Below are 23871 nucleotides of genomic sequence, written 5' to 3'. Positions count from 1 at the left end.
CAATTATAATAAAAGTACAGTTAAATGTTTGATATGCTTGTATATGCTGTTTACAACTTGAAATAAACATGCTTCCCGTTGTGTGTTTCCTTTCACCCAATTCTGTTCTGATGCATCAAGAACAGATTTATTTATTTAATTTGCCCTTTTTAGTCCCGCTTTTCATTCAAATTATTTGATCAAAGAATGATGATTAAAGTAACTAAAAAAAGATAAAAGACAAAATATATATAATAAAAATATTAGAATTTTAAAACCTAGCTCAAAAATATCTTAATTTATGTTCTAAATTAAAGTAGGAATAATAATAATAATAATAATGTGCTAATTGGAATTGTCAGAAGTTAATGCAAAATCAGGATATTTGTTTATATTTTTTAAAAATAAGTCACAATGATTTAGTTTATAAAAAATAATTGATCTTGATTTCTTTCTATTAAGATAATTAGATGTTTGACATACTTATCTTTTTGTTTTCTTTTGACAGCTACATGAATTGACTAATGTTTCCACACACAATAGCTTCTGGGAAAAGAAGATGACTGTAAAGCAGGTTCATCAGTACAATAGAAAATATAAAACAGTGGTTTAGCTTGCATTTGCAAAATTTCAGGTCAGTTATGGGTACTGTCTTTAAATTTAGACATATTGTATATGGGAGCTATTACGTCTTCTCCAATATTTTGTTTTTGAACTGACTCCATGTATGGGCTGAGAACCAATGCCAGAACAATGTAGAGGTTGTTTCAGTGCTTCTGTCTTACAGGTAGTTCATGCTTAATGGCCATGTTCAGTACTATTCAAAGTTACTGTCTGAGCAAAGGGCTTGTGCCTGGTTCCCTAAGTTATAGACATTATAGTGTCCCAGCTGTCATTAAAATTTAGGTGCTTGGGCATTTACAACTCAGTGTACTTCATTCCTCTCATTCCAACCTTGAGCTACAAATACTCTCATATTGGTATTTTCAGGTTATAGTATCAGTAAGATTAATTGCAGTTTTATTTACTGTGCTGCCTTTTACTGCTCGTTCTATATAATCTCTTGAAGAGTATCTATATATTGCAGTTGCAGTCAGTGAAAGATTTGACTTCTGAATTACTAACCAGTGAATAACTGGTGACTAGCCACTGTGTGCTGGTTTTCTGGTCTCAAGCAAAAGTGGTGGTCTTAATTTTGATGTTAAGCCATAGCTGTTGTAAGGACTTCATATTGAAGCATTTTGATTTACTAAGATTGGCAGGAGAATCCTTTTAGAAACATTTGTTTACAGAAGTCAACATATGGATCGTTCGAGAATTTTTTTTCCTTTGCAATTAAGATTATCATGCTGCAGTTTTGTAAAGGTACAGTATGGTTTATTAAAATTACTAGTTGGAGTTTATACTCTTAATGTTTTCTTTATCTTTGTGGTTGCAGTTGGCATGCATTTTCAGTAGGGACGGACCCATACATCCCACACACATACTTCAACTATTTTGTATGAATGTTATTTCATTGATTTTTCTCCCCTGCAGATGATTAAAAATTGATGAAGTTAAATTGCCAGAATTGATAAATATGGAAAATATTGGGGATATTTCAACTATTCCTATGACAGAGAAACAGCCGGTTATATTAGGAAATCAAAATACTGGGACAATGACAGGCACAACTCCTGCTCTTTATGTTCTTGTGAAGCAGAGTACTGGTAAACCTGATCAAGGAACCTTGCTTTCAAATCAAGATAACAGCAGTCTTCTCAGCAATGCAGCAAAACCAATGAAATCTAAAGCAAAGACATACCTTCCAGCTGATTGCGCTTCAGGGAATATCACTGTTATGCTGGACAACAATAATATGTGGAATGAATTTTATCATCGCAGCACTGAAATGATTTTGACCAAACAAGGGAGACGAATGTTTCCATATTGTCGATACTGGATAACAGGCCTAGAATCCAACCACAAGTATATCCTAGTCATGGATATTTCTCCAGTTGACAACTTCCGCTATAAATGGAATGGCCATAGTTGGGAACCTAGTGGAAAGGCAGAACCCCATGTGCTGGGAAGAGTATTTATTCATCCTGAATCCCCTTCTACTGGTCATTACTGGATGCATCAACCAGTATCTTTCTATAAATTGAAGCTTACTAATAATACATCAGACCAGGAAGGACATATCATTCTGCATTCTATGCATCGGTATTTACCTCGACTACACCTGGTGCCTGCTGAAAAAGCTACAGAGGTTATCCAGTTGAATGGTCCTGATGTCCATACTTTCACTTTTCCACAGACAGAATTCTTTGCTGTAACTGCATATCAAAACATCCAAATTACACAACTAAAAATAGACTATAATCCATTTGCTAAAGGATTCAGAGAAGATGGCTTGAGTAGTAGACTTCAGCGTGATGTGAAGCAAAATGGTAACTCAGAGCGTGAAGGTAATAGTGTTACAAGTTCTCCTACTAATCACAGACATCCCCTTGAAGGGAGTATTTTGGATCCATCACAGAGAGAACTAGACCCATCACCGAGTGGGATATGTGACCCAGATCTGCAGAAAGAGTCCCTTAGTCCATATCATCAGTTCTTACATTTTGCGGAGACAGATGCACATGCAGGTGATGATCAAGGATTAAAAGAAGAAGCATCAGAAAGGTAGGGTTGTGTTTTTTATATTAAAAATAATCAGCATTTGTATAAAAATAAAAAACTTATATTGGTCTCCATCACACAGGAGTGACTCTAGACCCGTGATGGTAAATCTTTTCGGCATCAAGTGCCAAAAAGGGAGAACGCGCCCTCGTCTGGCCTGCAACCCAGAAGAGGAGCTGCCCAGGGAGCATGCGCGCGCCGGGAAATGAATTTCTGGTTCCTGGAACGTGCATGCGCACTGGCCAGCTAGTCTTCCAGTTACTGGCATGCATGCGTGCACAATGATCAGCTGGCCAACGCACATGCTCATGCAGGAAAACAGAAGACCAGCTCTTCCAGTTTCTGGCACTGCTGCACGCACAAAGGCCAGCACGCCAGAAACCCAGAAGAGGAACGGGTGATGCCGTGCGTGCCAGGCGACATGGCTCCGTGTGCCACAGGTTCACCATCACATCTCTAGACAATGAATAGAAGATTAAAACCATAATTGACACAATGTACAAAGTAAATAGCCCAAAACAATAATATATGTTTATCTATAATATATGAGATCTAAAAATCATTCCTCTCCTAAACAATAACAGACAAGAATTAAACAGAGCAGTCAGCAGGACTCACTTAATCTTCTCACCCAGTTGTCTGATGGTACTTCTAGGTCTTCATTCCTTATACAGGATCAGAGCCACCTGGATTTCTGGATGTGTTACAATGGAGTGGATGCCCTTATTTCCACACAATGACACTTCTTGTTAGGGGGGACTTGGGGCATGCCAGCCTCATCGATATTGGTGAAGTGAGCAGAGACAACCAAAGACAAATGGTTCCTCAAATAGCCTGGTCTGGTGCCCTATAGAGTTCTTAGATAATAAACTAGCTCCTGGAAGTGCAGTAGAGATGTTACATGAGCGTCCTAAACTGCCCACATTGCTGCATTCTGAACGATTAGCAGCTTCTGAATATTCTTCAAGGGTGGCACCATGTAGAAGGCCTTACAGTAATCCAACTAGGAAATGACCCAGGCATGAGTTACTATGAGTAGAATCTCTTGATCCAGAAATAGGTGCAACTGGCACACAAGGTGAACCTGCAAGAGAGTGTGAATCCAGGAGGACCCCCAAATTGCCTACCAGCTCTCCTTGAAAGAATGCTGCATATATCCTAACTGCCATAGTGCAGGACTGTCAAACTGCCAGTCTGTGGGTTGGATACCTCACTCGCAGGCCACACCCATCCCACCTCCACAAAGGCAAAAAACATTGTGATACGTCACGATCTGACCCGTGATGCGATCTGGTTTTACACCCATGCAATAATATAAGAACAAAGTGAGTGGAGTAATATTAATGAAAGTTAGTAAAATATGGAATGTATACATTTGTGAATTCTAATGATACATGTAAAGGGTTTTTTTAAATAGCAGTAGACTTATATACCGCTTCATAGGCCTTCAGGCCTCTCTAAGCGGTTTACAGAGAGTCAGCATATTGCCCCCAACAATCTGGGTCCTCATTTTACCCACCTCAGAAGGATGGAAGGCTGAGTCAACCCTGAGCCGGTGAGATTTGAACCGCTGACCTGCTGATCTAGCAGTAGCCTGCAGTGCTGCATTTAACCACTGCGCCACCTTTCAGCCAAATAGCTATATGAAACTTGGAATATTTGTATTTTGGCTAGTGTTGAAAACTTTTATCTTATTACAATTCCAGCTGAAATGGTATTCAGACTGGATCAGTGCTTGATGTACTACTTCAAACCCAATTTACAAGTTCCAGAATGAATACATTGGTTCCAAATTATAGATTAATAAATGCAATTGTAGAGCTGTGAGGGATTATCTATGTGTTCATATATAGTGCCTACACAATAGAATTTGACAGTATTAACATATTATACATTATCTTAATATAGTGCTATTAATATCCTCCAATATAATTAAAATGTTTGAATGCTACTTTTGATACCCTTTTCTTTTTATATATTCTAAGAAAATGTTTTAAAAGCATTAAAAAACTTAAAAATTCAATTAAAATAAACTGTCAGAATTCATTTATCACAGCAATCCAGAGCTAAATAAATTAAATGCAGCTTTAGGTCAGGTTCATACATCATGTTATATTTTCAACAAATATAAAAATTAGATTCAGAAATGGCCTGTATGTCACTTTATTTTTTATTTCTACTGTTATTAAAAGCAGTGTGAATATAGAATACATTTAAATTTTATTTTAATTAAAATAAATGCACTAGAGCAGTGGTTCTCAACCTTCCTAATGCAGCAATCCTTTAATACAGTTCCTCATGTTGTGACCACCAACCATAAAATTTCTTCTTCCCCTCTCTTTCCTCCCCTCCTCCTCTCTTCTCCTCCTTCTTACTCTCTCTCCTACTCTTGCTTCCCCTCCTTTGCTTTCTTTGCTTTACCCTTTCTTTCTTTCCCTCCTCCTTCCTCCCTTCTTCCCCTCTCTTTCCTCCCCTCCTCCTCTCTTCTCCCTCTTGCCCTCTCTCCTCTTGATTCCCCTCCTTTACTCCCTCTGCTTTACCCTTTCTTCCTTTCTCTCATCATTTTTCCTCCTTTCCGTTGTTGCCCTTGCTTATTTACTTTCTCTGATGGGTTCTCGGGGTGGCATTTCAGGAAACCCAACTTTATATTTTCATACATATCATTTTCTCTGTTACATTCTATTTCTAATGATAATTCCACTTGTATCATTTTTAAATTGTTTACTTGCATTGCATTTTTCTTTTGCTCTTTTCCTTTGTGCATGGTTTATGGTACTTTTACCAAGCAGGTTTTCATTGTGTGAATGGGGCCAATTCGGGCTCCTGAGCTTGGCTCTTGATGACTTGTGGATTTAGATATAGTTAAAAGTACCTGGCAGCGGCGTGGAAAACATAGCTGCGTGCACGCCCCGTACAATTACAACCCGGTGCAGGACTCCGGGCTGTAATAGCCCCTTCCTCCCTCGCAGGAACACTTTCCCTCCATTACAAAGTCTCCGTGGCTAATTGTACAGGGTGTGCGCACGCACCTATGTTTTTTACAGCATGGAGCCTCGGCGATGCTCTTCGCGTCCACTCTGGAGCCCATCCGCAGGGATTTCAAGGAACGCAAGGTGGAATCTAAACTTTAGAGTAGTGCTGGTCTCAGCGACCCCTGTGAAACAATTGTTTGACCCCAAAAGGTGTCACGACCCACAGGTTGAGAACTGCTGCACCAAAGGAAGTACAAAGATCAGTGCTATTCTTATGAATGAAGGTAAAGGATTCTGCAGTAGTCTTGTTTTCTGAAGCATTACTAGATTGTATACATACATGGGCAGACTAGCAAAGGTCCTCTGTTTAAAAAACAACAAATTAAGGACTATCAAAAAGAAACATGTAGCAAAATGTAGATGAATTATCTTTAGAACATGGATTTCAAGATTAAGTTTTATGTTTAACTGACTTTATGGGAATAAAAATCCTTATTCATAATTCCAACAAATGGTTGGTTATGTCTCATTTTCCACTATCAGCTGTTTACAGTATATTATATTATGATGTAACATATTTCCAACAGGAAGTAGAAAGTCATTTTTTTTCTCTCCAAATAATTATATTTACTGATAGAGAAAAAATTGTTGACTGTAGCATTGCTTGATAAATTGATGCTCTTGAAAACTAGCTTACTTGGTATTATTTGCTTATAGAACTTTAACCCTTTTGTAATGCATTAATCCTTTTTTTCTTTCCTGCTATCCCTTCCCTATCTCCACCTAACTTTCTTCCCTTCCTCTGACTCCATATCCATACTGAAGTTTTGCTGGAAGAAGGGAGGGAATGAGTAGCCTATTTATTTATTTTGCTTAGTCTTCTTTTGGTGAAAAGTGTTTTCATAATCCAAAACTTTTTTTTTTTAATTTTAACTTTGCTCCAAACAGTGAATTTTCCATCCATGAAGTTGCTGTTGAGTTAACCTTAATGCTAATGATTTGTTGCAATGTGTTAATAAGAGAGTGATGCCTACAGGGGTGGATGTTTGAATAAGCCAAGTGTACTTTTCATGTCTGTCTGAAGAGAGAAGGTGAGAATCTGCTTATTTCTGCAATTGAGTATTTTCTTTGCTTTCTTTTTTCAGTCCAATATCCAACCCTTGTCAAAAATTGTCACAAGTGACATCTCAGCTTACTCAAGAGGAAGGAATCAGCTTGTCTATTAAAGAAGAACCATTAGATAACTATGAATATGAACCTCTAACTTGCATGGAAGGGGTAAATGTGAAGGAAGAAGAAGCCAATAACATTGCAGAAGAATATTCCAACAGTAATGGCTCCATGTTGGAACAGCAGCTGGAGAAATACAGTGAAATGGATAAAATGGATATTGAATTCCACAAGGAACAACAAATAAACCAGTTGGGTGTTGCCAAAGCAAAAATGCTAAAATTGGATAGTGGGAAGATGCCTGTAGTTTACCTAGAACCCTGTACAATCATCAGAAATACAGTGAACGTTTCTGTTCTTTCACAGGCCTTAATGACAACTTCTAAGAATGAAAGGTCTGCACTGACTCATTCATTAGATTCTTTTCCTGCTCATTTTGAAAATAAAGGTGTTGCTAGTCCTTTTGAAATCCAGGGAACCGGGAAGATTAGAACTGATAAAATGGTATCTGAAAACACAGCACCACAGATACCTTCAGAAGAAGATGTGCTAGGTAGAAGTACTAAAACATGCAGCAGCCTCAATACAACTGAGAAGGTTTCTAGTTGTGATCTCAAGACTACTGCCACCAGCAGCCCTTCTTTAGCTAAAGTTATCTTCGATGACCAAAATATAAATACGTTGAAGACTCACATTTCTGGCAAGAGTATTGTTGGCAATCAAAACGATGGAATGTCAGGCCCAAGGAAACGAGGAAGACCACGGAAATCAAAGTTATCTGAAGCGGGAAGATCACCTAAATGCAGTGCAAAATGTGGTGCAACCAATAATGATGTCTCTTTGGGAAGTGGTAGTACCCATTTGGATGTTAATCCTGATCTTGAGGATGTGGATGGAATGCTTTTTGTATCCTTTGTATCCAAGGTAAATTTATATCCAAAATTTATACTTCTTTGGGATTCTGTATTATAATTCTTGCCATTTTCAAATGTAGTTTTAAATTATATACCTAAATCATTTTAAGTTAATGTCACAGTGTAGCTTTCTGTATCTTTGGAATGCCTCCAATATAATCCCTGCATAAACATTTTGTCAAAGTATGTTTTATTGTACATAGGAAGCACTTGATGTCCACAGTTTTGATAGAGCTGAAGAAAAAGAATTGCAAAATACACTGAACAATACACTGGCTACATGTAATCCATGCACTGATTCAGGTAACAATAATGGTTAAACTTTTTTCCTAATATATATCAAGTTACTAATATTATCAGTTATAGGTTCTGATTATTAACAAAGAGCAGGATTAGTATCTTCTTTATTAAGTGGAAGATTGATGTTCATAATATAGAGGGTTCCCATTGAATTCAATCTGGGAATGTAACTTCCAATAGAGAGGATTTTTCTCAGCATTACAGTTTGAAAGCCCTGAAAGAAAGAAATTACATCTCCTTATATCATTATTGATTCTTTCATCTAATACAATTTGTAGCGTAGATATTTTATAACTTTGGTCCCAGGTGGCTGTCTTTCTCTCACTCTACTACAAAGAAAGACATTGTAAGCATCTATGAATTTCTGCTAAGATTGCCAGACTGAAAAGTATAATGTAATAGATAAATTAATATTATTTCATGGCGCCTTGATTGATAAACTAAGGCTACTTTTTTCCATACAGTCTTCATTTTTGTAGCTAAAATTATTTGGGAATGTATAAACAAATAAGTCTGTTTTTGGCAGATGGTCAAAGAATACAACAGATGGAAAAAGAATTGTTAGCAGATTTAAAATCTTTTAAGTACAAACAAGTAATACACCCAAGTCTTCAAGAAGGTAGGTATAGGTACTGTGAAATACTCCTGATTATTTTTATTGTGTAAATTACTCATTTTGTATTTAATGTCATGTATTGGATGTGACAAATTGATAAAAATGCAGAGATGTATGTAGATTGTCATCGTCAGAATAAGAAATAATTTGTATCAGATGGAAAATAATTTAGATAGGTTTGAAACTGAAACTTCCTCTACAGAGCATATCAATTGAATGTCTGTTTAAAACCAGTTGATTTAATACAAAAATATACAGAAACTGTACTCTGTATTTCCACTGTACACTTGTTTTACAGGTAGACCTTGAGTTACAAACATTTGAGCCGTGGTGGTGCAGTGGTTAGAATGCAATATTGCAGGCTAACTGCCCACTGCTAGGAGTTCGATCCTGACCGGCTCAAGGTTGACTCAGCCTTCCATCCTTCCAAGGTCGGTAAAATGAGGACCCAGATTGTTGGGGGCAATATGCTGACTTTGTAAACCACTTAGAGAGGTCTGTAAAGCATTGTGAAGCAGTATATAAGTGCTATTGCTATTGGTATTTGTTTAGTGAGCATTCAAATTTATGGCAGTGCTAAATGAAGGAACTTATGACTAGTACTCAAAGTTCCTGCTGCTGCAGTGCCTCCAAAGTCACATGATTCTGGAAACTGCATGCTCATTTATCATTTAATCACAAAAAAAGAAAAAATTCTGGATATCTCTAGGCAAATGAGAAGAAACTTGGAAGCTTAGAATTTTCCAGTTGGATTCCAGAAACAGAGGAATAAAACTATGCATGTAGAATAAAATTCTCTTGTCTATTCTGTTGGCAAAAACAATCCTAAGAGTTGAAGAATAGGGATAGTATGAGAGGGCTAGGGGCTGTAATCAAATTGAGAAATTGTGAGATTATATTGTGAAAATGATTTTCTACTTCTGCAAAGTAATTTTGGCTCCAAGAAATGCTGACATTGGGAAGGGGAAAGTAAAAAGACAGATATAGATTGATGATGTCTTAATGTACCGTATTTTTCAGAGTATAAGACGCACCTTCCCCCCAAAAAGGGTGACAATCTGGGTGCATCTTATACACTGAATACAGCATTTTTGGCCTCCTGAAACACCATCCCCTTCACAAAAATGGACGTGCAGATGGTTTGGGAGGCCTGCAAAGTGATCCTGGGGGCTGGGGAGGGCAGAAATGAGTGAAAAATGGGCCGTTTTTACTTGTTTCCCCCCCCCCCCCAGGCCCCAGGAGTACTCTACAAGTCTCCTAAAAGCAATGCATGTCCTTTTTTGGGCAAAAAACGGGGCAGTTTTTTGCTCATTTTTGCCCAAGCCCCCATTAGCACTATATAAGTCTCCTAAAGGTTATGCATGTCCTTTTTTTTTTTTTTTTTTTTGGCAAAAAATAGACCCATTTTCACGAAAAACTGGCTGTTTTTTGCTTCCCCAGCAGCACTTTGCAGGACTCTCAAACTCTCTGCATGCCCTGTTTTTCACAAAAAATGGGGCGTGCAGAGGGTTTGGGAGGTCTGCAGAGTGCAAAAACTTTTTTAAAAAATTTATCTCTTCAAAATCTTGGTGCATCTTATACTCCGAAAAATACGGTAGATTGTGGCTTAAACTTTGGTCATTAAATCAGGTGTTTATAGTGGATTTCTTTTTTCTTTCCCCTTTTCAGTACTATATTTTTCTCATTAAGTTGAATTCTGGTGATGAATTGTATCAAGATTTAAATTCGGTATTGATACTGTTTAATGAAGCCATACTTAAGGTTAGCTAGATTTCTTCTAATAATTTATACTGGGAAGGGAACCAATTGAAAAGCATTGTTTTTCAACTTTATATTCTATAAAATAAAGTCCTTGAATGAGAAACCATAACTATGATCTTGATACACATACAAAATTGTTTTAATAATGGTATAAAAATTCCTTCATTCCTTTAGTGGGTTTAAAATTGAATTTTGTGGACCCAACAGTGAGCATTGATCTAAAGTATTTGGGTGTGCAGTTGCCATTAAGTTATTCAGAGGAATATGCTTCATGGAAAAATGAAGGAACGGATTCCAATTCTGCTGGTAAGTCAGCAACTTAATGTAAAGATTGCTTAAAATAAGTTGTAGAGTATTTATCTTTGAAGGAGATTTGCAACAATAGACCATGTTTTGTTTTACCATCTATAAATATATTGTTCAGTAAGGTGACTGCTTACACATTGTACAGCACATAGTTTGCTTCAGTTGTAGTTATTGGACAAATCATAGTCGTCTGGTTCACCCTTGTTAGGTCATAAACCATGGCTTATTTTATCTGCTGGGCTCACATTTGTACTAGGCTCAAAACAAACCACAGTATAAGATAGGTAAGATAACACAATCTGCATTTATAATTGGATGCTCCTTTTAAATAGTAAATGACAATATTGTTATATTAAACATCTGTAGCATTTGATTTATATTAAGCTCAGTAATTTAAATGAAAAGATGTACTCAATTTGTAATACTGCACTATATCTTCAAAGAAAATAAATAACCCAGAGTATTTTCAGAATTTACATATGTAACTCTTATTTATCTATTTAACAAATTTATATAGCTGCCCATCTCACAAAACTGGATTGAGCAGTATATAATATATAACAACAAAAATAATAAAACACTAAGTAAAAACAAGAAAACAAAAAGTTTTTAAAAACTCAAGATAGCAGGGGAAACCATTGTCATATCACGCAAGCATCTTGCTAACTCATCATGAATAGCATGTTATAGTCATCCATTCTAGAGGTAACTATGGTAAGAATAACTGAATAAAGCCTTAAGGTCCAGGAAAGGGCACAGTTGGTACAGAACATGAAATTGCATTAAGAGTTGCAGGTCTAGAAGGACCATACATCTTAAGTACATGGTAGCAGCTATGTATTTGTGGGTATTGTAGCATGTTTTATACTTTGCTTGTCAAGAAAAATTATCTCACAGTTCTTTCGTTTCCTTTTTTCTCAACTCATTTATACTGCCAGATGCTGGACTTCATTTTATTTCAAGGACTGGAAAGACAAATGACATCACAAAAATAAAGGGTTGGCGAGGAAAATTTCACAACTCTTCAAAAAATGAAGGTAAGAGGAAAATTTTTGATGCAGAATGTTACTATAAGAAAATGAAATGAGAGAAGGAATGCATAGAATTTATGGTTTCAAAATGTTCTGTGGCTATAGATCACAGAGGACAAGTAATAAAGTATGCATATATATTTTATATTTTTGAAATAAGTTTATTTTAGAATTTTGTTTGATAAAAAATATTCAAGATTTCCCCCCCTCCCCCCCCCACAATTTCTAAAATTACAGACCAAAAATTCATTGCATTATTAATATCTGGCTCCCATTCTTAGATGGCTTACTCTTGTTTGAAGCTTCCCAGATACATGATGGGGCAAGGGTAAAAAGGAAAGCTTGATGTATTATAGACCATATAAACCCTTGCTTGCCTGTCAACAGATCTTTTAGCTGAAAATTCAAACCAAATTCAATATTATAAGTGATTCAACAGCAACTCTGATTAAGTTTTAGATGAATATTGTACATTTCAAATCTGGGTTAATAAAATGTACTGTGCTCAAATAATTGTGTCATAATGTGATTCACTCTGCTAAGATAATATTTGCAACAAGTTTTAGCACAAATATTGTTGCTAGTGATTTGGAAACTGCATAGTGTACTTTAGTAAAATTCCTGTAGTTTTTAACATTTCTAAGCTTAGCTAAGTATTTTGAAATACAGTTAATGGAATTTGTGCAAGCATGTTGCAGCTTGAGATTTCAGGTACTGTATTTTTCAGAATATAACACGCACCTGTTTTCCTCAAAAAAAGAGGCTGAAAATCTGGGTGGGTCTTAAACATTGAATACAGCATTTTTTTGCCTTCACAAAATGACGGTGCATACCCTTATAGAGGCTTTCAGAGAGCTCCTGGGGACTGGAGAAGGCAGAAATGAACAAAAAATGGGCCTTCCCCCCACCATCCCCCAGCATAAGCTTCCATAAAGCTTTCATAAGGCTATGCATGCAATTTATTTGACAAAAAACGGGCCCATTTTTGTGAAAAATGGGCCATTCTTTGCTCATTTTTGCCCCCCCCCCTCAGGAGCACTCTGCAAGCCTCCCCCCCAAGGCTATTCATGCCTTTTATTTGAAAAAAATGGGCCCATTTTTGCAAACAACGGTCCTGTGTTTGCGAAAAACGGGCCGTTTTGGGGGGGTTTGCAGAGTGCAAAAACCTTTCCTTTCAGAAAGCTCTTTAGTTAGAATGATTGATGAGCATTAGATTGATCAAGTGCTGTACCAGCAGAAACAAGTCTTAGGTGCTGCAGGTTATCAGCTATTTCCTTCTCTAGCACATGGATAAATATACCTGGAAACATCTACATACCTAGCTACTCTCTCTCTCTCCCTACCTATCTACCGTATTTCTCTCTCTCTCTCTCTCTCTCTCTCTCTCTCTCTCTCTCTCTCTCCCTCCCTCCCTCCCTCCCTCCCTCCCTCCCTCTACCTCTACCTCTACCTCTACCTCTACCTGGTACCTTCCTACTCTCTCTCTCTCCCTACCTACCTACTGTATTTATCTCTCTCTCCCTCTATCTACCTATCTACTTTTTTAAAAATTTGCCTCTTCAAAGCCTAGGTGCGTCTTATACACTGAAAAATACGGTACTCTTAATCTAAAAAGTATTTTTATTATTATTCAGGTATCATTTTAGAAGGCTTGTTGAAGAATCGATCTGCCTTCTGCAGTGACAAACTTGATGAATACTTAGAAAATGAAGGAAAGTTGATGGAAACAAGCATTGGATTTTCTCCTAGCACATCTAGTTCTCCTGTAGTTTATCAGCTTCCAACTAAAAGCACCAGCTATGTGCGGACATTAGATAGTGTTCTAAAAAAACAATCCACTGCTTCTAGTTTGAATTCTTATACTTCCAAACCTCTGGGCTTACCTTCTGTTTCTAAAAAGAAAAAAGAGAAAATGAAGAGTAAAAAGCAAGCAGTCTCAAAAGGCAAAGAAAAATCTCCCCCCAAAGGCACAATAGGCTTTTCTGTTGCAAAAAAAGACAAACATAAGCTCATCTTAGAGGAGAAAGTTTCTAAATCTCGGGCAATTGATCAGACAATTACTGAGAAAGATGCTTCGATGATGTCGGGCACAGAGGGAAATCTGCAGAGCAAACAGACTACTGTGCGTCAGGTGCAGCAGCAACAGGGCAGTCGGTTGTCAACTTTATCCAAGACTCAGTTGAAACTGCTGGACCTAGAAGATTGCGCATTGTGGGATGGCAAACCACGGACATATATTACAGAGGAGCGAGCTGAACTGTCTTTGACAATTTTGCTGACTGCTCAGGTAAGTTTAAAGGAAAATATAAATTTTGTCTAATCTGAACAATTTTGTAAGTGATTTCTACAATAATTACCTTGCACTAGAAAACAGAACACAATTCATGTTTTTGATTCTTTTAAAAATCAAAAAGTTTAATGTCAAGAGTTCCCAAAAAGATGATAGGTATCTAAATCCATTACACCAGTAAAGGCAATCATATTTCAATTGTTAGAATCTACAATTGTTTAATTACCTTGATTTTATGTTCCATTTCTCTTGTCAGACTCTAGTCTTTCATTATGTTGGTAATTATTGAAGGTTAACACTGTAGTGAGCAGCTCTGGGATTATTTTGATTTTATTAAATTGTACAGATAGTCCTCGGTTTACGATTACAATTGGGGCCAGAATTTCTGTTGCTAAGCAAAGCATTAAGTAAATCATGTCATTAAGCCCATCTGGCTTCATTGACTTTGCTTGTGAGAAGCCAGCTGGAAAGGTTGCAAATGGCGATCATGTAACCTTAGGATACTGCAACCATCAAAAATACATGCTGGTTGCCAAGCACGCAAATTTTAATCATATGACCGTGGGATGCTGCGTCAGTTGTAAATGTGAGGACCAGTTGTAAGTCACTTTTTTCAGTGCCATTGTAGATTTGAAAACTACTAAATGAATGTAAGTCGTGGACTACCTGTATAGGTTGTTTTTTGATTTAGAAAAAAATCAAGGAAAATGGGCAGCTTTTGAGGTAGCATGCACATTAACCTTGGTTAAATTATTCTTAAATTTTTGTTATGTAAATAAGCTGATTTTAGTATTAATAGTAGGTATTTAGTCTGTTGAAGTAAATATGTCAGTGTTATATTGCTATTTTTCTGCAATAGATTAAACACCACTGCTAGCCTGCTGTATAGAATTCTTTGTCAATAATTCTGTAAGCTATGCTATGACATTTGCTTTTCATTTGTGGCTTTGCAAATATTTATCTGAATATATAACAAAGGTATGTATTAACACTTTTCAGGCTTCACTCAAAAACAAACCTATTCACAAAATAATTAAAAAGAAAGCACCAGCGTGCAACAATGATTTTTGTCGGCTTGGGTGTATCTGTTCTAGTTTAGCTGTTGAAAAACGTCAGCCAACACATTGCCGCAAACCAGATTGCATGTTTGGATGTACTTGCCTAAAAAGAAAAGTTGTCTTAGTTAAGCAGAAAAAGATCCAGGAGAAGCCTCTGCATGGGAAGCATAAATTATATCGTGAAAGAAATCAGGAACAACAAACAGATGTAATAGCAAAAGATGAGCAAGAAAAAATGAAACTAAAAGATAAGAAGAAGAAAAAGAAGGTTGAATATAGTAAGTATTGACAAGGCTGTTTAAGCTGTTCAGTAGCTACATCCTTTATTTTTTTCAAAAAGATTCTGATATTTCAGCCCATATACATATTACGGAATTAATGTAGGGTATAATTTTTAAATGCAAAAGCTTTTCAATTATAACCATGCTTATAACTCCCTTTTGTAGCTCTGGAATTTCAGTTCAAGAGATGATTTGGCAGTAAGTGTAGTGGAAAAGTCAAATGTGATTGGTTTTTTTGGTCATAGTAGCTGCATTGAAAACCTGATGATAGGTTTCCAAGAAGAAAGTATAATCAAAGTAGAAACAACAATGTGTAGCAACATTGGGTTAAATTATCCTTTGCCCTTACAGGTTTGGTTTTCATAGTTTTCATAGATAATGTTATTTCTAGATGAAAAAATTACATTCCGCAGAAGTTGAATCATTATGGATACTTACAAAAAGCTCAGTGAATTGTGGGTTAAGACCAGGGCAATTCAAAGCTATTTTTTCTCTATTTTTTGTTCTGCTTGTTACTGTTTGTTATAAATGCATTCTTAATTTATATTAACCTTACAAGTGCTGAACAGTTTAGTCAATCTATAAATTGATTTAATAAATAAATAAACAAACAAACAAACAAACAAATAAATAAAAGACTTCCACATCACAGATAGGTATTGGCACAAGATAGAAATGTCACTGGATGTGCATTTAAATAGAAAAGGAGCCTTAAGCCATAACTATTTACAAGATAGTTACAGCAATATCTACTTGCATTTTAGGAGCAGATTGCCTGAAGGCAGATAGTTTAGTTTTGAAGGTCCCAACAAATGGGGGGTTTGAGTTAATCATCCTTTCCCGGGAGTGATCTTCAGAGAACCCTACAAGTAGTAACCAACAGTAATGCCAGCCTATCAGCTGGAATACAAATCAAGCATTTGTGTCAGAGCACATGATCTGGCAAGAGTAATTTGAAAATGCGGGCAGTGTGACAAGGTGTTAGAAGCGGCCATGTTGCTGATGGAAAGGAATCACATTCTGATTTTGGAGTGATATTGTCTTTACAAAAATGTATCAGAATAATCATAGAGAGTGGAAAGAGATAAAGGTGAAAAGAGATATAGTATCTCCCCTGCCTTTGTGGGCAGAAAGACATCTTCTCTCCTAAATGGTGTTTAGAAGACATTTTCTGCCCCAGTAGAGTAGGCATTGCACTCGGAAGTCTTGTAGATAATTAAAGATTTGTGAACAATCCTTGTGGTTTACCTCTGCCACAAGGAAGAACAGAACAGGGATATGACCAGATGGTTCTATCACTTTCATGACGTAAGGAAGTTGGGACTGATGCTTTGTGGCTCCTTGGCTGCATAAGCTACTGTAGATATTCCCTCTATTCTCAATTTTATCAAGAATGTAGCAAAGAAAGCACAAATTATCATTGCTTCCTTTTGAGTCAGGAGATGTTGGTTCTGAACTCTCTTGGAGATTAGCATTGAGCATCTAGCATCTTCTAGAGCAGGGGTGTCAAACTATTTCATTGAGGGCCGCATCAGGGTTGTGTTTGATCTCGGGGAGGGGAGGCTGGAGTGGGCGTGGCCAGCTTGACATCACTCATGTTGTGGGCACCTGTGGTGGCCTGAGTGCTCTGCCAGAGAAAATGGGCTCCCAAGCTCCATTTTTGGCTGCAATGGCCTCCTGCAACCCTTTGCCAGCAAAAATGGAGCTTGGGAAGACTCTGTTTTTGCTGGCAGAGGCACCATATGCCAGTCCTTCGCTGTTTCCATGTCAGCCCTAGTCGCCAGATCTAAGCACCCTGCAGGCTGGATCTGGTCCCCAGGCCTTGAGTTTGAAAGCCCTGTTCGAGAGTGACCAAACTCTCTTGCTGCATTGAGACCCAAGATGGCTTAATATTAGCACCTCAAATTCATGGAAGCAACAGTTCCCAAAATGTTAATAAAGACCATCCTGGTGGCTAAATGACCAAGCTTGATTCACATTTATAAGCTGATACAGAGACCTTTTCTTTGTTGATGCAAGGGAAAGTTGTCTCCAATAGAAGCAGGACTTGCCCAACTCTTAGGTTTCCTTCAGGTGGACCTGGACAGCAGAGTGAATGACAACCCATTGGAAGGAGATTTCTCTTAGATCTATATTTCGCGCTGAACACCTGTTCCTTGTGAATCCTTCTTCTAAATGGATTCTTAAAAGGGACAAATTAATATTTTTTCCTGTTATTAATGGCTGGGATTTGCCTTTTGTCTTGCGAGTCCCAACATTAGCTTCCTTCAGATTCAATAAGAAGATTCCTATTAAAGATTTGTGTACAGCAACTTTATTGTGGCTGTTACCTGATACTGACTTTATATGCTGCTATGAGAACTACATAATTGAACAAAAATATGGCAGTATAGAAAGTTTGTTTCTTTTTCCGCCAGTTCTTCCAACCTTACTGCTATTTTAGAGTGCAGCTTCTAGCATACCATTCAAAGCCCAAATATGATCCTAAACTAAATTTGAAGAAACTTGTCCATCTATTTTTTTCTCATTTTATCCCTCTTTTTCACCCAAACACAAATTGCTTGGGCAATTTCTCTGTAACATATGGTGCTTGGAGTAAACTAGTACTCCATACCAAGTTTTCCTTATGTTTATTTTTCAAGAAGATAGTTTACTCTATATATTTACTTTAGTACAGCAATACCTTTTGAAGTTGAAGAATAAGTATATTGCTATGTTTTTTAAAGTGCGATCCAAGGACTTCTGGGTTCCATTAGAGGTCTGGAAATCTAAACTGATTACTATCAAAATAAAATATTGAAATACTGTCAGAGTCGTGAGAAATGGTAGTGGCAGTAAATGTGTCAATTTTGATTTTTAATATGGTAAACATCGCTAAATATAACCCACACAAACAAAAGTTGTTTTTGAGATCATTCATAATTTTTTAAAAGTGGGAAGGAGCTTGAGAAAAAAAGTTTTAAAAACACTGGTATATTTTAATGCAAAAAAAAAACCTCATACAAAATTTATAAAATTGTTGAATGAAAAGTAATGCCTTCAGTGTGCTGAATTGCCAACAGAATAACAGAGTTGGAAGTGACCTTGGAGATCTTCTAGTCCATCTTCCTGCTCAAGCAGGAAACTATACCATATCAGACAAATGGTTGTCCAACCTTAAAAACCTACAGTGTTGGAACACCACAATTTCTGGAGACAGATTGTTCCACTAATTAATTGTTCTGTCAGGAAATTTCTCCTTAGTTCTAGGTTGGACCTCTACTTGATTAATTTCCATCTATTGCTTCTTGTCCTGCCTTCAGATGCTTTGGAGGGGTCTAGGATAATTCAGTGCAGCCAACTCACTGTGGCCAATCATTTAAAGGACAAGTTGCCATGGCCAACTTGCTGCAGAACAAGAGTTACACTAATATTGAAGAAATGCTGGAACAGAAGGGACAAAACAATGGGTCATGATTTAATTTTTTTATTGGCAGAGGAATTTCTCTAGTTGAAATTCCAGGTGTTTTTTTTTTATCATGACAACTGTGTTGACATGAGTATTATTGGTCTTTGCTTAATGAGATTATATGTTTGTGTGTGTGTGTGTTTATATTCCTTCCTTCCTTCCTTCCTTCCTTCCTTCCATAGCTATCCACCTTAATCAAAGGATTCTGGATGGTGAACAGTTACAATGTTGTAGAGTCATGTGATCTCCACTTGCAACTTTCATTACCAGCTTTCCATACATGCGTATTGCAAAAATAAAAGTTTTAAGAGATTACATTTGACACATGAGGACAGATGATGGAAAATCTACACTTGGGAGTAGGTGTGGAAATTGAACAATTAGGCTTTGGCAGTGAAACTTAGAGTTAGTTTTTAGGGCATGCAAATGATATTATTTACATGGATTTCTTTAAACCAGACAGCACTATCAGTGCAGTGGGCTACATAGCAACACCTAATATTTAAAACAACAATTTAACAGCATTTGGAAGCACATGGCCACTTAGCTGTTAGCCTTCCAAGAGGTAATTGCAAGGTTGGCTTTCACCTTCTTACATAATCAGATAAACAGTTCAAAATTGTTGCTATGCAACTTTTACCTTTTCAAAATTGAAAAACAAAACCCTTTGTAGGCATCTGATTTCAAATGAGATAGAAAAGACAGGATTTGGCTGAAAAGGCAGAGCATGAAGCTTTCACAGGATGGGTTTAGAAAGCTTGACCTTTATTTGCAGAATTATGTGGTGAATTGATTATGTGGAGGAATAAATTTGGGTAACAAAAGAGCTAATTTCAAGGATTATTTTCCTGTTTCCTTTATTAAATTTTCCCTGTTTATAGTTGTGGAGGTGGGCATTACTTTTCATTCAGTCCTTTTACTTGTTCATAAAGACTGCTCAGTATTTATTTGATTGCTTAAGTAAAACACCATAAATAAGCAATTTTGCTGAGAGAAAAGTCTTATGTCTAGGCATAAGACTTTGTGGTTGTGGAGATTTTTCGTTGAAAAATAATTTTATTTTTTCTTAGCTATTTGTGATACTGAACCAGAAAAACCTGTTAAAAGTTTTCCATTGTGGGTAAAAAAAGATGGAGAAGTGGATCCAGAACCAATTTACATCCCAACTGCATCAGATGTTGAAGCAACAAAAACTGCAATGTCACCTACTCCAGACATCATACCAACTAATGATAAATCTACAGCAACTGAAGTTAATTCAATGGCCAATGGATTCAAGCCATTACGAGTATATACACCTAGACCCAATCCAGTGGTAAGTAAAAGAAGTACAGTTTAAGGCTAAACCAGAAATATATCTCATTCTGCTTATAATGCAGAATACTGTTCTCTTTTATGAATATATTGGCAGTTTATATAACTGCCAATATATTTCAGATCTTTATGAAGACTCGCTAAATTTCTGACTGCTTCTATAATAATCTAAGTAGCTTTTGTTGGGTCATTTGTGATTATATAACACCGCTATGTTGCTATATGGTTTCCATCCACTGTTTTGTTAAACATTATTGGTTAGATATCTTGGAACTACAGTATTTAATTATTTTTATAGTATTAGTTCATTTCTCTATTTCTTAATTTTTGCTCCATCTCTTAAAAGTTACTTTGATATTCTTTTGTATAGTAGTGAGATAGATCATGAAGAATATAGGTTACTTTAACTTTTTGCTCAGTCATCTGCGAAGGTACATACATTACTTTAAGTGACTGCATAGATTACCAGTTGAACAAGTCACAGATAAAAAATCCTTTTCTCATAAAAATGTTTCATATGTGACAAATGTTCTCAGATCACTTTAATTCTCTAAAATGTATTTCACCTACTTTTATAGGACTATTATGCCCACTCAGGTTTCCCAAATATGTACACTGAAATGGATTTTTTAAAAACTAATGCTTAATCCACTCATTGTCAGACCTCATCCAGCTGAATTTGTTGGTATAGAACATTTATATGATCATTCAACTCAAACAGTCTTGAGTATTGGCACAGTACAAATTTATTAAACGAAAGGAAAAATGGCACATACCAGTAAAAGAAAGTAAAACAATTAAAAGACGATCAGGACTAAAATATTTTATATCTCACTTGACCCAAGTGCCCAGGGAAAGAACCAGATCTTAATTGACTTTATGAAGGCCCTTGGGGTAAAAGCCCACTAGATATCAGTGAAGAACATACCAAAGGGGAGGGTGGCCATTGAGAACACATGCTTCCTGGATCCTACAAGGGGACACTGTTTCCAGGAAAGGACCCAGAGTGTTTCATCTCTGTTGAGGTATGTGGGATCGGCAGGTATCTTTGGGAGAAGACAATCCCACATATCACCTAGTTTGTTTGGTGTTTTTTTTTTGTCACAGATGACTTTATAAATAAATTACATCTGGAAGTGTATAGGAGCTAGTGCAGTTAGTTTATAGAATAGAAATGTTACATGGATGTAATGAGGCATACCTACCTATGCTACTACAGTCTAGGCCAACTGAAATCATTCTACACATATTTTTCTTGCTGATGCACTCTCTCACACATAATAACATACCACATCTTAAACATATGACTGTTCCCTTCCTATCTGTACCAACGCAGTAGCAAACATCTTTACTTTCATTTTTATTTCCTCTAGCTATCTTCAGAAATAATTTGTGGAAAGGATTGTTTTCCACTTGTTCATAGTATTTTTCCCAGGGTATCTACTGTATTTTTCAGAGAATAAGATGCTCTGAAGTATAAGACACACCTAGCTTTTGGCGAGGAAAACAAGGGGTAAAAAATCTGCCTCTGGCTCCCAGCAATTTTCCTCCTTGCAGTAAACAGCAAACAGTACAGAAGATATACCCTGTTTGTGGTGTTTCATTTCAGACTACATTTGTATAGATGATGTTAAAATTGATGTGGCTTTCTGGAAGTATACATTATTCTCTGCTATTTAAAATAAAATACCATAGCACTGGGCCTCTTAGATTAAGCATTTATTTTAAAAGCTTCTTCACATTGTTAAGTTGTCTAAAACAATAATAAAGCAATCTTTAAAAAATAAGTCTAATAATTTGAACATTTTATAGGCATTTATACTTATTGACTTACCTCCTAACAGCAAAAGCCTGATTAGCACAAGAATAAAAAATCTGCCTCTGCCTCCCAGCAATTTGCCTCCATGCAGCAAACAACAAGTTTCACTTTCAATTTCAGCAGGTCCTGATCATCAGCTATTTCAGGCTGCAGGGATTGCCATAGCCTATTGCCATCTCCACAAGCCCCATTTTCTCCATTTGCTGCAAGGAGGTAAATTGCTGGGAGGCAGAAGCCAAAGAATGGGGGCCGGTGGGTGGGCCGTGCTACATTGGGTGTATAAGACACACCCAAATTTTCACCCTCTTTTTTGGGGGGGAGGTGCATCTTATACTTCGAAAAATACGGTAAGTGTGTAACAAACTGTAATGTAACAAACTGCAAAGTGTAATAAACAAAGTGCTCACATGCTTAAGCTATTTTTTTAAAGGACATTAAAAAGAAAATCGCTGAAATACTATTTATTCATGCTGTATCATGTTTTAGCTTTGGGAAGTCTGACAGACAGGCAGTCTATTTTCTTGCTCAATTGGAAACATTTCCAATAAATATTAGTTTTTGAAACATATGCTCCCTTTTTATAGTTATAGAGAAAATGCAAAAGGTGCTTAAATTGTTCAAATGATATAAATGTAACTTACACTTTCATTTAACTGAAAGCTCACTTTGTGTGGCTTATAGATTCGAGAAGAAGATAAGGACCCTGTTTATCTATATTTTGAAAGTATGATGACTTGTGCTCGTGTGAGAATATATGAACGGAAAGTAAAGGAGAAGGGTCAGCAGGAAAAAGCCCCCCAGAATTGTGAAAAACATATTGAAAAGGTAAAATATTATTGACTATTTTTTAATGCATATCTTTTAAGAAAAATGATAAAATAGTTATTGGGCTGACATTTTTTTGATTTTGATTTTATTAACATTTGTAGGCCGCCCTTTTCCCTGAGGGGACTCAGGGCGGCTCACATAAAATCAGGGAGGGGAAGTACAAACAGTAACATAGACACATATAATAAAAGTAATAAGCAACATACATTCATCATTCGGGAGGGGCAACTATCCTTGTCCCCAGGCCTGACGGGCTAGCCAGTTCTTGAGGGCTGTGCGGAAGGCCTGGACGGTGGTGAGGGTACGAATCTCCACGGGGAGTTCGTTCCAAAGGGTCGGGGCAACTACTGAGAAGGCCCTCCTCCTTGTAGTTGCCAGCCGGCACTGGCTGGCTGATGGAATACGGAGGAGGCCCAATCTGTGTGATCTAATTGGTCGCAGGGAGGTGATTGGCAGGAGGCGGTCTCTCAAGTATCCAGATCCACTACCATGCAGGGCTTTATGAGTGACTAATAGCACCTTGAAGCGCATCCGGAGATCGACAGGTAGCCAGCGCAGCTCGCGGAGGATAGGTGTTATGTGGGTGAACCGAGGTGCACCCACGAGCACTCGCGCGGCCGCGTTCTGCACTAGCTGAAGTCGCCGGATGCTCTTCAAGGGCAGCCCCATGTAGAGCACATTGCAGTATTCCAGCCTAGAGGTCACAAGGGCCCGAGTGACTGTTGTGAGAGCCTCCCGATTCAGGTAGGGTCGCAACTGGCGCACCAGGCGAACCTGGGCGAATGCTCCCCTGGTCACAGCCGTCAGGTGGTGGTCAAACGATAGCTGTGGATCCAGGAGGACTCCCAAGTTGCGAACCCTCTCTGAGGGGTGTAAAATTTGACCCCCCAGCCTGAGTGATGGAATATTGGTCGAATCTTTGGGAGGGAAACACAACAGCCACTCGGTCTTTTCTGGGTTGAGTACAAGCTTGTTAACCCTCATCCAGTCCATAACGGCCTCAAGGCCTCGGTTCATCACGTCTGCCGCTTCATTGAGTTGGCACGGGGCGGACAGATACAACTGGGTATCGTCCGCATATTGATGGTATCTGATCCCGTGCCTGCGGATGATCTCTCCC

The 23871-nt window shown here is 37.4% G+C and overlaps 1 protein-coding gene across 4 annotated transcripts in view; it reads left to right on the top strand.

Annotated features, from left to right (window-relative positions):
- Positions 1-23871, top strand: part of MGA (MAX dimerization protein MGA) — a 67888-nt gene that overhangs the window by 4698 nt on the left and 39319 nt on the right. For all 4 annotated transcript variants that reach the window (XM_032229267.1, XM_032229285.1, XM_032229276.1 and 1 more), the window contains exons 2-12: positions 488-613; positions 1516-2646; positions 6761-7709; positions 7903-8002; positions 8526-8618; positions 10551-10682; positions 11621-11719; positions 13348-14000; positions 15003-15339; positions 19861-20105; positions 22605-22748. In XM_032229267.1, coding sequence (XP_032085158.1) covers positions 1559-2646; positions 6761-7709; positions 7903-8002; positions 8526-8618; positions 10551-10682; positions 11621-11719; positions 13348-14000; positions 15003-15339; positions 19861-20105; positions 22605-22748 — 3840 coding nt within the window. In that variant the 5' untranslated portion in view covers positions 488-613; positions 1516-1558. The remainder of the gene's footprint in view (positions 1-487; positions 614-1515; positions 2647-6760; positions 7710-7902; positions 8003-8525; positions 8619-10550; positions 10683-11620; positions 11720-13347; positions 14001-15002; positions 15340-19860; positions 20106-22604; positions 22749-23871) is intronic.

This window comes from Thamnophis elegans, chromosome 1 (assembly GCF_009769535.1).
Source record: "Thamnophis elegans isolate rThaEle1 chromosome 1, rThaEle1.pri, whole genome shotgun sequence".
NCBI lineage: Eukaryota > Metazoa > Chordata > Lepidosauria > Squamata > Colubridae > Thamnophis > Thamnophis elegans.
The sequence above is the reverse complement of the archived record's forward strand: the minus strand, read 5'-3'. Positions and strand labels throughout refer to the sequence as shown.